We start from the raw sequence: 12924 nt of genomic DNA, 5'->3' as shown, positions 1-12924 counted from the left end.
CCCCCCCCCCCCAAATCTACAATACCCGCTAACACTCAAAAGAACATGCAACCAGCGCCCCGTTCAACAGTCCTCCCCAGAAAGACGCTCCTCCAAAATTCCTACGCCAGGGCAGTGACAGGCGCTCCCCCCTCCCTCTCAAAAACGCAATGCGTTCCCAAACACCCCTGCAGCTTCATCTCTCGCACAGAGAATTCAGGCCCTCGTTCAAACGATAGTAGCAAGTCTTGTCGCCGTCCTACAAACGCCCTCCAATGTGTAATACAACCCACTCACATAATCTTCGTTTAGTTACCTGGAATGCACAAAGCGTTAGAGGTAAATTGACTGAACTCGAACGCTTCCTTAAGCATAAGTCAATTGCTGTTGCTTGTACCGCCGAAACTCATTTGTCAGAAAAAATCAAACTTTTCGTCCCAAACTTCTCATCCTACAGAAGGGACCGTGAAAACGGCGGTGCCGGCGCCGTGACCATTCTTGTTAGGAACTCTTTAAAGCACGGACCTATCTCTTTGGCCACAAATTCCTTAGAAGCAGTCAGCATCGAAGTCTCACTAACATCCAGCCCTCTTAGGATTATCTCTCTATACTCCACCCTTTCGGACATACTCCTTCCTGAACTCCCCCTTCGCCTCCCCCCAGGCGTTTCAACTATCGCCGCAGACGATTTCAACGCTAAACACATTTCCTAGGGCTGTCGACAAACCAACAGTAAAGGTCCCTTCCTTCTTGCCAAAGTTCTCGACTTCAACCAGTTGAAGCACCCTCTGATCCCACGTTCCTCCCTGCCCCCCACAATTAATTCCCTGACATCCTTGACATTTTCATCACAAAAAATGCTACACTTTCCACCGATCCTATCGTACTTGACGCACTAAGCTCGAACCACCTCCCAGCTCTAAATCAACAAACCCCTAGTGCGGACCTGTTCTGTGAGCGTTACCGAAGCTACCGAAGAACTAGACAACGACCGGCCTTTCGCTTGGTTTCACACAGTCGTGGACCTTTCCCCAAAGGAGAAACCAGGAGGACCAAATTCATCTGACGCGAAGCCCAAATTCAAATTCACCGGCAGTCGGAAAGCAACACCGCCCGTAAGCAGTTGTTTCCGAATTCTCCACGGAAGATAGTGTGGATCGTTAGCCTAGATCTCGTCCTCCGGGAGGACAAGGCCCCGAATCTGCAACAAAGTGACCAAAAGGCATTGGAAACTTTCATCATAAACCATGCAAATCTATTCGCTGATCACGGACTGCCGACGCTGCAAGTCGTTCACCCACCGTATCGGCTAACTCCCTCAAAAATGGCTAAGCTACGGAAAGAAGTGGAAGAGATACTGCGGAGCGGCATAATCGAAGAATGTGATAATAATGCCCAGACTCGACGGCAGCACCTGTTTATGTATCGACTACCGTGGGTTAATAACTGAGACGGACACATTTCCGCTGCCGCGCATAGACTACCTACTGCAACAGACCATCCGGACTCCTTATATGTCGTCTATGGACCTTAAGGCAGGGTATTGGCAGAACACGGCCACTAGATAATACCAGCGGAAAATCGCATTTGTGACTCCTTTTGGGCTTTACTAGCTCAGAAGAATGTCGTTTGGCTTGAAAAATGCTCCGGCTACATTTATGCAACTAATTAACATGTTTAAGAGTGGATTACAATACATCGAACTGTTGGCTTATATAAACGACCTCATTTTACTATCTCTAACCTTCTCACGGCACCTGAAGGACCTAAGAAATGTTTTTGCGCGGATGCAAGAATTCCACCTGCCCACGAGTCGTCCAAAATGCCGATTTTGTTGTCCAGAGATACGATACTTGGGGCATATCCTTATACAGCAAGGCAGTCACAGTAATACCAGTAAGGTCTCAGCAAACCGTTCTCTACCGTCGCCCTGAAACCTGAAACAGCTGCAGGGATTCCTACAAACCTGCTCATGGTACCGCCGGTTCATTAAAGGTTTTGTGGGTATCGCCCGCCCTCTCAGCCAAAGAAGGATGCCGCCTGAGAATGGTCAACACAACAATAACGCGCCTTTGATACCCTCAAGAAGCGGCTAACAACGTCACCAATCTTACGGCAAGCAGACCTTACACAGTCATTCACCTTACGGACAGATACAAGTCGACATGCCTAGGGGGCAGCCATATTGCAGGGAGAATTCCGAAACGAGAAGCCCTTGCAATCGTCTGGGCCGTTTCTAAATTTCGCGGCTACATCAAGGAGTCGTCAGTAGTAGTAGTCACCGACCACCAACCTTTAAAGTGGTTAATAAACTCAAAACCCCTTCCGGAAGGTTGGCTCGTTGGGTCTTACAACTACAGCCGTACAACTTAGTTGTTGATTGTGAACAAGGCAAACGTCATCGCCAATGAACTGTCGAAACCTCCAGTATTCGAAGAAGACGAAAAAATGGCTTCATGTCCGGTCAACAGTGGAATTTCCAGCGAGTTCGTTCGGGAAGGCCAACTTCAAGATCCCGATCCATGTCGAATCTTGGAAGCTTTCATCCAAGTTAGCGAGCCCGAAATAAGCAGACACCTCGCACCTCGGTTACCTAATATCCCAAGGGGTACTATACCGATATACTCCCGATATGGACGCTAAAGAGCCCCAGTTAGTGGAACCAATCCAGGAAAGAATGGATATTTTGCGAAAATATTATGACGACCCCACAGCCGGTCATTACATAGTGGACCGTACCTGGTAACGTATCGCCTCCCGGTATTTTTGGAACGGGATGAGAAGAGATAACCATTGCCACCGCAGAAGCTTATGCCCTGATCATCCTGGACGAGACTAGCCCTGGGTATGGAACTCCGAGAAGAATGATCAGTGACGATGGTACACAATTCGTTAGGGGGGTGATGCAGCAATTGGCTCACCCCCTGGGGATCACACAATGTCTGACCCCCGTGTATCACGCAGCTGCCAATCCCGTAGAGCGGAGGAACCGAAATCAAAAAACGCAACTCGCGATTGCGACCCCGGACGATTTTGATGAGTTTGCTCAATGGGACGAAGTGCTTCCTAGTATTCTAAACACCGCCCACTGCAGTACCACCGGTTCACGCCGGCTCAGCTAACATTCAGAAGGGAGTAACGCATTCCAGACGACGCCCACCAGGATCTCCGGACCAAAATCCAGAATGGCAATTTTGTACCAGAGCATCATCTCAACTACCTTATTTTAAATAGAATGCTATAATTTTTATGACATTTATAAACTCATAAATCGACTTTGATCATACAACTCTATCTGAAAAATTAGTAGTTTTCGAGATATTTCGATTCTTCTGAAAATTTTGAAAATTGCATTCACATGTTGAATAACGTATTATTCTATTAATTTTGAATCTGTCGTAGCCATATTGAGTGATCAGCTATCTTGTACCCATCTCTATCTGGTATTGTGCTCTTAGTATCGTAAATGTATATAGGGTCTTGAAAATGTGTTGTGTCCAACTTATAAAACTTCGAGCAAACTTAAGTTATTTTTCTTCAAGTGGGACACCCTGTATATTACCTCACCAATGAAGGTAGAATTGAATTACTATGCGTCGATTGTAATATTCTGTAATAATTTTTGAGTTTAGGGAAAAGCCTAATTACGTAAGAAACTCGGTATATCATGCTGTTACAGTGTTAGTGAAATACAGTTGAATATACGTGCAAGTAAAGTTTCGTTTCTTGGTCGTATTCTTTTTGGCCTTCTGAGGGTGATATTTTGTTTGAAAATATAATTCTCTATTGACGAATATAGAGTATAAAAATGTATAGTTTTCGAAAAAATTCAAAAATGTGAACAGTGGGCCTTTTTACTTAGATCTCAAAAACCCAGCTCTTGAAATAGAAAATTCCGCGGTTTTGTCATATTTTGGGGTCAGTTGAACATAAAAAACAATGAAAAGCCTGTACATACATATAAACAATAGCGTACTACTACGTAAAAAATAAAATAAGCCACTTACACTTTCTGAAATAGAGTTATCAACTTCCTGTATTGGTTCGGTTGTTAGTGTACTCAAAATTTGATCAAAAAATTCAACTTTTCTCATTCTGCTTGGATTGAACATTATTTCAGGAAGATCTATAATTTCCGACATTCGTTTCATCCCATAAATTCTAAAATTGATGAAATATAAAAAAATTAATATAAAGGGTGATTCAAAAAGAACGCTGGATTTGAAAAGCCCGTCATCTTTATTAACGTTTGTTGGCAACTTGCATTTTCAGTCGTCTGTTATAATTAAGTGTTTATACAGTTCTGTTACTCTTGGTACTTGTTTAGGTAGTATCGTCATGGAAATTTACAGTGAGAAACAATGAATTTTGATGGTGAAAACTCAATACCAGAATGGTGACTACTTGGAAACCGTACAATTCTTGAACTTTACTATGCACCAAATGAATCCACTTTTCGTAGTCTAATAAAGAAATTTGAGTGGAAGTTAAACCGATCCTTAGTTTTTTGTAAAAGAAAAAGGAAATGTTGTCACACGCTACCGTGCGATGCTCACTGATTTCCATTAACCCGTTTGGATAAAATGAACGTGGAGAAATCATGGTTCCAATAGACAGCACAACTTGCCACACATCGGAAGAAACAAAAGTTCTGCGAAAAGACCAAACCTTCCCACCTCGATTTTACGACTTGACACCTAGTCATCTTTTTTTATAGAGGTGCACGTGGTCACGAACTGAAATTTAGTAAACCTCAAAGAAGAAATTCAACGTTGTCGAGAAAAACTGCTGTTATAAGTAAATGATGATAGTACCGTGTATAGAAAAGGTTACAAATGCATTGGAAAAAGTGAAAGAGTATAGAGCACTACGGAAATCAGTAAGGAAACAGAGAAGTGCGATGGTAGGACAACTTCAGAGACATAAAAAGCTAAAAAAAAAAACAACACGTGCAACTGAGTACACGTGAAAGAAGTGAAACTTCTTTGGCGATTTCTATACCTTTATAACGAATAAGTAATGATTGGTGAAAGAGAATTTTCAGGATTTATGTTTTCTTTAGTCCACCTAAGGAGTATTACTTTAATACGTTTTTATGTAATTTAATAACAAAAAATGGTCAAATTTTTTTCGCTTCTGTTTATTTTTCCAAATGCTTAAGAAACCGTAAACTATCAATAACTACAAAGAATTACAATTAATACATAATATTCATAAACATTTACTGTAATACAGTTATTGTCATATAACTGCACAGATGTAACCAAAAAATTAATTTAGCACTATAGTGTAGTGAAGATACATTATACTATAATATATGAGATGCCGATCACCAACAGCTGACTGTAATATCGAAATGCGCATGCGCGTTTTTCTATTGACATAGCCTATCGCTTCGCGAAACGAAACGTGCAAAACGTGTCGTTTCATGGCCTTGAGATTTTACTCTCATCGAGCCCAAAGAAGTTTCACTACAAAAAACTTTTGGATGCTTCATTCCCACTAGTCACTAATGTTGGTGGGTAGGCAGCCCCTCCGGACTACGCTGGAAGATAAGGCGGAAGGCCCTCTTAAGCCTCCTTTCAGGAATCGTGATAATGAGTAAGTGATGGTTCGGGTGAGAAAGATGAGACTGACGAAATGAAGACAAAAGAGCATGAAAGATTTCCTGTGGCATATTACTGCCCCAGCATTTCCCTAAGTGATCCAAGAAAACCACAGAAAAATTTGGACCAAGGCAGACGGACCCGGAATCGAACCGGCGTCCTCCGGAATGACATGAAGGGCTCGTTAGAGACCTAATAGAAGAACAAACAGCAGTTAAGAGCGGAGGAGAGGTAGAAATAGATTATATTACTGTTCGCAAATAGTTAGATATATATGGGGATTTTTTAGCTTTTGGGAAACAGGAAAATTAGCATAAGATAGGAATGAGCACCGTATCCAGCCATTCAATTTGATGAAATTATAAGGATGATGATGATGATAATAAATTGTGACAAGAACTCCAACTTTCTCATAACAAACATAATTACAATGCAATAAAAAGCTATATATCTTTTTATCTGTAGTAAATACGAAATTTACTTACTTTAAGTATCCTTCAACTATTGAATGCCCATATCTGAAAGCTGCAGAAGCAAATTCATTCGATATCGAAACGTCTACCTTGTGATCGTAATCATAAGAATAAGATAATCCTTCTTGCAAATATAAGCCAAATTCCTCCATACTTTCATGTCCTTGAAATGAATTTGTTAATTAGGCATAATATTAACTCTATAAAAATGTATAATGTCTAAATTTTGACAAGAATATAGGTAACATTAACTATTTTCGAAAGAAATAAATTATATTTACCAATAACAGCTGGTAAAAACTCCTTGTAGGTTATAACCTGAAATTCGGCAATTACTATACGTCGTGCTTCTAGGAATAACTTTTCATCATCCCAATCCGAATTTAAGTATGCAAGTTCTTCAGCGACGCGATTGTGTTCCCTATGGAAAAGAAGATGAACTGCAACTAACGCGATCATTTGGTTCACTCTGGTGTCTCCTGGAAAAAATATTTCCAAATTATTTATAAGCATATTACCTGCAAACGATACTTTTTAATCAATCGATACGACTGAGATCCAGAATATGAATTTGTTATCATAAGGTTTCCAGTCCAAAGACTCCTATCATAAGCCAACCTTTCCAACCAGTTTTGAGACTGGAAACCTTGTGATGCTATCAAAAAACAATTAAAATGCTTTAATGTTGCAACACTAGCACAGTAAAAGGAAATTACACTTTTCACTCAAGAAACGCAACGCATGGTAGTTCAGCTTCCAGAATATGAGCTACTAATTAGACCACTGCCTATTAGCGTTTGATTGGTCACCCAGGCATTAATGGCTAACTCTAACAGATAATTTTTCATTTCTCTTCTGTCTTCATTTCGTCAGTCTCTTCTTTCTTTTCCTACCTACCACCCATCTATTCTCACGACTCTTACAAGAATGCTGAAGAAGACCTTTCCTCATCCCTCCTTGCATTAAATTGTTAGTCGGCAAAACCACCCACCCATGGAAATAAAAGACGCAAAAGTTTTAAGACTTCTTGTAAGACCGTCTCGTCGGGTCTATCTTGAAAAAATGAATTGTAAAGCCCACGAAAATAAAACTCGCAAGCCAAAAAGAAAAACTTTTGGGTGTCTCATTCTCCCGCCATCCATTAATGCTGGTGGGCGGGGAGTCCCTCCGGACTACGCCGGAAGGTAGGGCGGAAGGCCCTCTTCAGCCTCCTTTCAGGAATCGTGGGAATGGATGGGTGGTGGTTCGGGTGAGAAATATGAGACGGACGAAATGAAGACAGAAGAGAATTAAAGATTATCTGTGGAATACTATTGCCCCAGCGTTTGCCTAAGTGACCCAAGGAAACCACAGAAAAACTTGGACCAAGGCAGATGGACCACCGACGGACCGCCCGAATGCTAAGCAATTCTCTAAACCACTAGACCATGCCGCTCGGTACTCGTAAGCCTGAAACCTGAAGTATAAATAGTTCCTGACTCAACGGCTACTGATCGTGCTTTTTGTTTGACTAATTTTATACCTTTTATACAAACCTGCAAAGAAACATGCTGAGCCATCGTCAGACCCCACGCACGCATCACTCTCTGCATCGGTTGGTAGTAAATCCCTTCCGAAGTCGTCGAAGATTTTCAGTTTACCTCCATGATGACTTCTTAGCTTATTGGTTTCTGCAGGATTTGACCCGTATATGACTGAACCGTCTAAGTAATGTGTAACTTTATTCATCTAAAATCAGAACATAAATCAAATACAATTTGAACTTGCTTAGTTATTATTCTATATTTGTGTGTATCTTATTACTTGTAGGTACCTAGCAAAATTTTGTTAATTCATGAAATAAGCAACGAACATCTCATGAAATAGAGAATTATTTCATTTGCATAGGTATTTCATGGAATAGATGGACCACATTTCTGTAGACAAAAGAAAGAGCTTGACCACGACAGCACTTTTCGTACCATAATCTTGTTAGATCACGAAATAAGTGATATCATGGTCATGCTCTTCTTTTTGTTTACAGGAATGTAGACCTTAAAAAAACTCTTCGATGTGCATATTTTAGTACAGGAAAGTCACCTTATATGGGGCTCCTCTCCAGATTGCATTATATTTCTATCATTTTTTGAAATAACAGTGTAATATTTGAAAAAATTTATTAAAGTTAGAGTGTATTAAAATACTTTTAGCTACTGCGTTTTAGAAAATACCACAAATGGCGCGGTAAACGCCATCTGTAGTACGATACTACATTTTAGAATTACGTATGCTCCAACAAGGTCCATTTAAATATATGCGATTTCGATCTTTTTGGATCTCATCGAATTATATTATTCGATTATGATAACGTGCCTATCACGTTGATATTAGCTACGTCGGGATTCGTATCAGCAAGTAGATATCCATATATTTAAATGGACCTTGTTGGAGCATACGTAATCCTAAAATGTAGCATCGTACTACAGATGGTGTTTACCGCGCCATTTGTGGTATTTTTTAAAACGCGCTGTTAAGATAGCAGGTAAAAGTTGGTCTGTGTTCTGTCGGAGCTGTCTGCAACTCGCTGATGAGATCCAAAAAGATCGAAATCGTGATCCGCGTCTGGCAGTTTTGACAGAATACAGACCACTTCGAATTATTTTAAACAAAAGACTTCCTGTCCGGACCCCATATTAGGAAATAATAATAAAGGAAGACCATTTTAAAAGAATTAATTTATCTTGGTTACCTGTTCCGCATATCCAAGTGTACAGTCATGTCTTGGCGCTATAACAGACCTAACAAAATTCATGCAACGTTGTTCAAAGTACCAATAGAATGGATCCTCCTTTGGAATCTCAATCGGCATGCATGCTGGATGTCTGTCATCAACAGGTATTTCTCCGCTACCTTCCTTAAGACAACAGGATATTGCTTCTCCATTCTCTAAAGAGAAAAAATAGTTTCACAACTTGTGATCGTAATCATAAGAATAAGATAATCCTTCNAGGATATTGCTTCTCCATTCTCTAAAGAGAAAAAATACTTTCACAACTAGACATAAATATATATTACTGAGAGGAGAATTTTTAAATCCGTCAATCAGTCATTTATTAAAATAATTCATTTACCAAACCCTTGTATTTTAAGGAGTTTGAATTACAGTGATTCTAAGCACTTGTAAACTAATTTTTGAATTGGTTTAAGTATAAATGAAATAATCGCTGGATGTATAATAAATAGCACCGTACCATTCAAAAATCATTTATTGATGAGTCTGGGTTACCTTTACTAAATTGCAAATACATGGAAAGCGATCCGTCTATTTTTTTTTTGGGACTACTGATTAACTTTTACGAAAAGCTCTGAATGTGGTTAATTTTTAATTAGAAGTTGTCATTATTAAGTAAGGAAAATTTCCCCCCCCCTCCCCACTGTTACCTAACTAAACAGATCTCTATTACCGTAACACTTAATACTCCCTAAGTGACTGTTAATACGTTGGTCAACCAACAACGACGGGTATTTTGCCTTGATCGATCCCGATTCCGACCGCGTTTTTTTTTTGATACTAAAAAATTATGACACAACTACTGCATTGGCAGTACAGAGATCTGGTGGCGGACAAACTATAGCGGCAGTACAACGCCAACTTTAGTGAAATAAGCGGAATACTCATTATCAAATGTCAGTAGTAGCTGGGTAATAAGGCCTGTTTAGGGTAGATCACCCGCAGAAGGAGCGAAAAATCCGGGGCAATTTGCGAAGCCATAAGTGATGACTGACGGTCACATCTGTCAAAGGTAACCGACAACAACTGATCGCCTTGGCGTCAGAGTAGACGTGGAAGGGGTAAAATTGAAAGTAAATGAAGGAGAAGGTTTCTTATCTAGGTTCCTAAGGAGATTTTTCAATATAGTTCAACCACTGCATAGATTTACAAAAGGTGGAGTTTCACTGCGATGAACAGTTGAATACTAAGAAGCATTTGAAAACTTAAAGATTATATTTTCTGCAGCCCTAATTTTGATAAACCCGCAATTCAGCGAGCCCTTCATCACTAATGTCGACACTAGGAATGTAGATGGTGATGTGTTATCTCAAGTACAAGACAGAAAAGAAAAAGTCGTCGGGTACTTTTGTGAAACACTCTCTTGACAAGAACGACATTGTTGTGTGACCCTTGTAGAGTCACTAGCTGTAGTTAAAAGAATAAGTCCAGCGCCTAAAAATAATTACTGCAAGCTCGGAAGAGAACTGAGCGGCATGACCTAAGGGTTAGAGCATTGCTTAGCATTCGAGAGGACTCCAGTTCAATGCATCTCCTGGTCAAACTTTTTCTGTCGTTTTCTTGGATCACTTTGCAGTAATATTCCACAAATAATAATTTATTTTCTTCTGTCTTCATTTCGTCCGCCTCATCTTTCTCACCCCCAACCACCTTCCACTCATTCCTACACACCCATCACTATTAGTATCTGATGGCAATGAAACACAAAAATTTAAAGTTTTTTTCGAATGGAACAAGTCAGTTTTGTAATTCCAGTTATAAGGCGATAGAAAGCGAAATAAGAAGAGCACAGAAACTATTCAGTGGGCCATATAATACTGAACGAGTTATTAATCACTAATAGTATTTTTAAAAATTAATTAGAAAAAACAAAATAGTAGTAATGGGGTAGGTGTATTATTACGCGACATTATAAATTAAATAAAAATCCTCTTTTCTTAAGCTGGCTCTAAATTCCCTAAACCTAAATAAATTTCTCTAGCAATTCTACAGGCCGCCCTTTCTTTTTTGTTTCGTTTTCTCTACTGTTACCTCTAAAGAAAAAATGGTCTCACAAATACTTACTTAATATTAGTGTCTTTTGACCTGTTATTTTTTTACATACCGTGTCTATTATCGATGCCATGGGTAATATCATGAGTAAGAAATTGTCCAAACTGCATAACCATCATCGTAAAATTGTAGTTCGGATTATCGTGGTCTTCAAATATCGATGAACTTACAGCTCTCGCACTAGGTAGAGGCTTGCCTTCATGCTTTGAAACTCTTGGGGTATACACGCCTTTAAATATAATAAATAAAAGTAACAGATATGCAAAAAAGAACATTAAAAATAACGCTAATGTAGAAAGTGTAAAATACTTATCTTTTTTATGAGCGTATGCTAATTACTACAACTTAAAGCCTTAAGCATGAATAATTGAAAAATGTAATAGACTCATTCGTACCCCACGCGTATCACGATCTGTCACAACTCAAACTTCTTAAAGAATGAGTCGTGCATTTCACATTTTAAGCAAAACAGTTTATTGAGAATCAAAATTTTGTCATATTTCGGTTGCAATAGTGAATAGTGTTCTCAAGATCTTTTGATTTGCTTACCATCGCCATAACTTGCCGGAAGTAGTCGCGTGTAAGTGGTTAGTGGCATGCCTGCATCCGGTCTATGTTTGTTATTGCACGAGCCATCAATGTGTCTATAAATTGGAGCGTTAGGAGGACATTTTGGCGGTACAGGACAAAGCCTCTCAAGAGTTGTTGTCTTCAAATTTTCTGAGGAAATTCCCCACTCAATTTCTTCTTGGGAAAAGGCTTCTCTGTAATAAGGTCACACAGCAACGATTTTACATTAGTTTGTGCAGAATATGTATATACAGTTTTAACTTATTCTTCATTCATTCAATGACTTAAGTTGCCATTTCTATTAGCCACGATAAGAATAAGACAATAAATAAATGTAAAACATAAATTCAGATAAAAATTAATAGATCCAAAAATGCACGCATTTTCGCCCATAAGTTAAGATAGCAGACATGCGATATCCTTTTAGCTGAACCCCTTTTTTGCAAGGATTTCACGAATCTCCTGAAAAATTACTAGTTTGAGGGTGTCTACATTTTTAAAGGACTGTAGGCAAAAACAACTGAAGATACAACAATGTCGTTTTTGTAAAACGAGTAAATTTACAGTAAAAGTTAGTTATTCACGGTTTCCTTATTCGCGTTTTCATTATTCGCGAGTGAAAAAATTGAAATCCAGTTCCAGTATTTGCAGCTAAAAATTTCATTATTCGCGGATGCAATCGGTAAACAGAAAAGGATTCAGTGTCATTTATTAAGGAGATCGACAGCAATAGACCGCTCGAACCTAGTCTGAATTTTTCTGAAAATATAGGTTCCTATTCTCAACACTGTGATTTAACGCTGCGAGATAAAAGTGTGATTTTTTGTATGGTAACAGACAAAGGTTCACACTAACTCGGTACGTTGTAGTTCTCAATAATATGGTCATTAAAAGCTTTTAAAAGTGGTTAAAGTTGTTGCTTCTTGTAGGACACGTATTTTCAATAGAAATTAAATAATTTAAACATTACCTTCGACAGGCTTTAAAAAAAAGCTTTATCTATCTTACTGCAAAATTTCAAACCTCTGTTCCAAACATTAAACTCATGATATTTAGAACCGATAAGCATGTTCTTTTCTCTACGGCGCAAGTACTACTGAATCCCCTTAATGTATCGGCATCTTTTGAGTACTGTTGGCTCGTGCTGACGCGACTTTTATAAAAAATGTAAACGAGTGGACTAATTTAAAATTCAAAACATGAAAAAATCACTAAATTTTTTAAACCCTTGTCTAAAACTGATTATAACGATTAATTGCGAATTTCTCAATAAATTTATTTTATTCTAATACTTATTGGTTTTATTTAGGAACCTTAGAACATATTCCCTATGATTCCATACTAATTATCATTCCATATCCACTGTTTCCGTATTCGCGGCATATTTATGGAACGTATACCCCGCGAATAAAGAGCTTTTACTGTATTTTAAAACCATCGGCGATAAAAAGTGACTTACATAAAGAAGAAATTA

The 12924-nt window shown here is 38.9% G+C and overlaps 1 protein-coding gene across 2 annotated transcripts in view; it reads right to left on the bottom strand.

Moving 5' to 3' along the window:
* LOC108735994 (chorion peroxidase) overlaps positions 1 to 12924 on the bottom strand; it is a 65148-nt gene that overhangs the window by 35495 nt on the left and 16729 nt on the right. For both annotated transcript variants that reach the window (XM_025976457.1, XM_025976458.1), the window contains 7 exons: positions 11430 to 11644; positions 10933 to 11109; positions 8787 to 8983; positions 7594 to 7786; positions 6340 to 6537; positions 6071 to 6221; positions 3987 to 4140 (listed from right to left, as the gene is read on the bottom strand). In XM_025976457.1, coding sequence (XP_025832242.1) covers positions 3987 to 4140; positions 6071 to 6221; positions 6340 to 6537; positions 7594 to 7786; positions 8787 to 8983; positions 10933 to 11109; positions 11430 to 11644 — 1285 coding nt within the window. The remainder of the gene's footprint in view (positions 1 to 3986; positions 4141 to 6070; positions 6222 to 6339; positions 6538 to 7593; positions 7787 to 8786; positions 8984 to 10932; positions 11110 to 11429; positions 11645 to 12924) is intronic.

The sequence above is a fragment of the Agrilus planipennis genome, unplaced genomic scaffold (genome assembly GCF_000699045.2).
Source record: "Agrilus planipennis isolate EAB-ADULT unplaced genomic scaffold, Apla_2.0 scaffold75, whole genome shotgun sequence".
NCBI lineage: Eukaryota > Metazoa > Arthropoda > Insecta > Coleoptera > Buprestidae > Agrilus > Agrilus planipennis.
The sequence above is the reverse complement of the archived record's forward strand: the minus strand, read 5'-3'. Positions and strand labels throughout refer to the sequence as shown.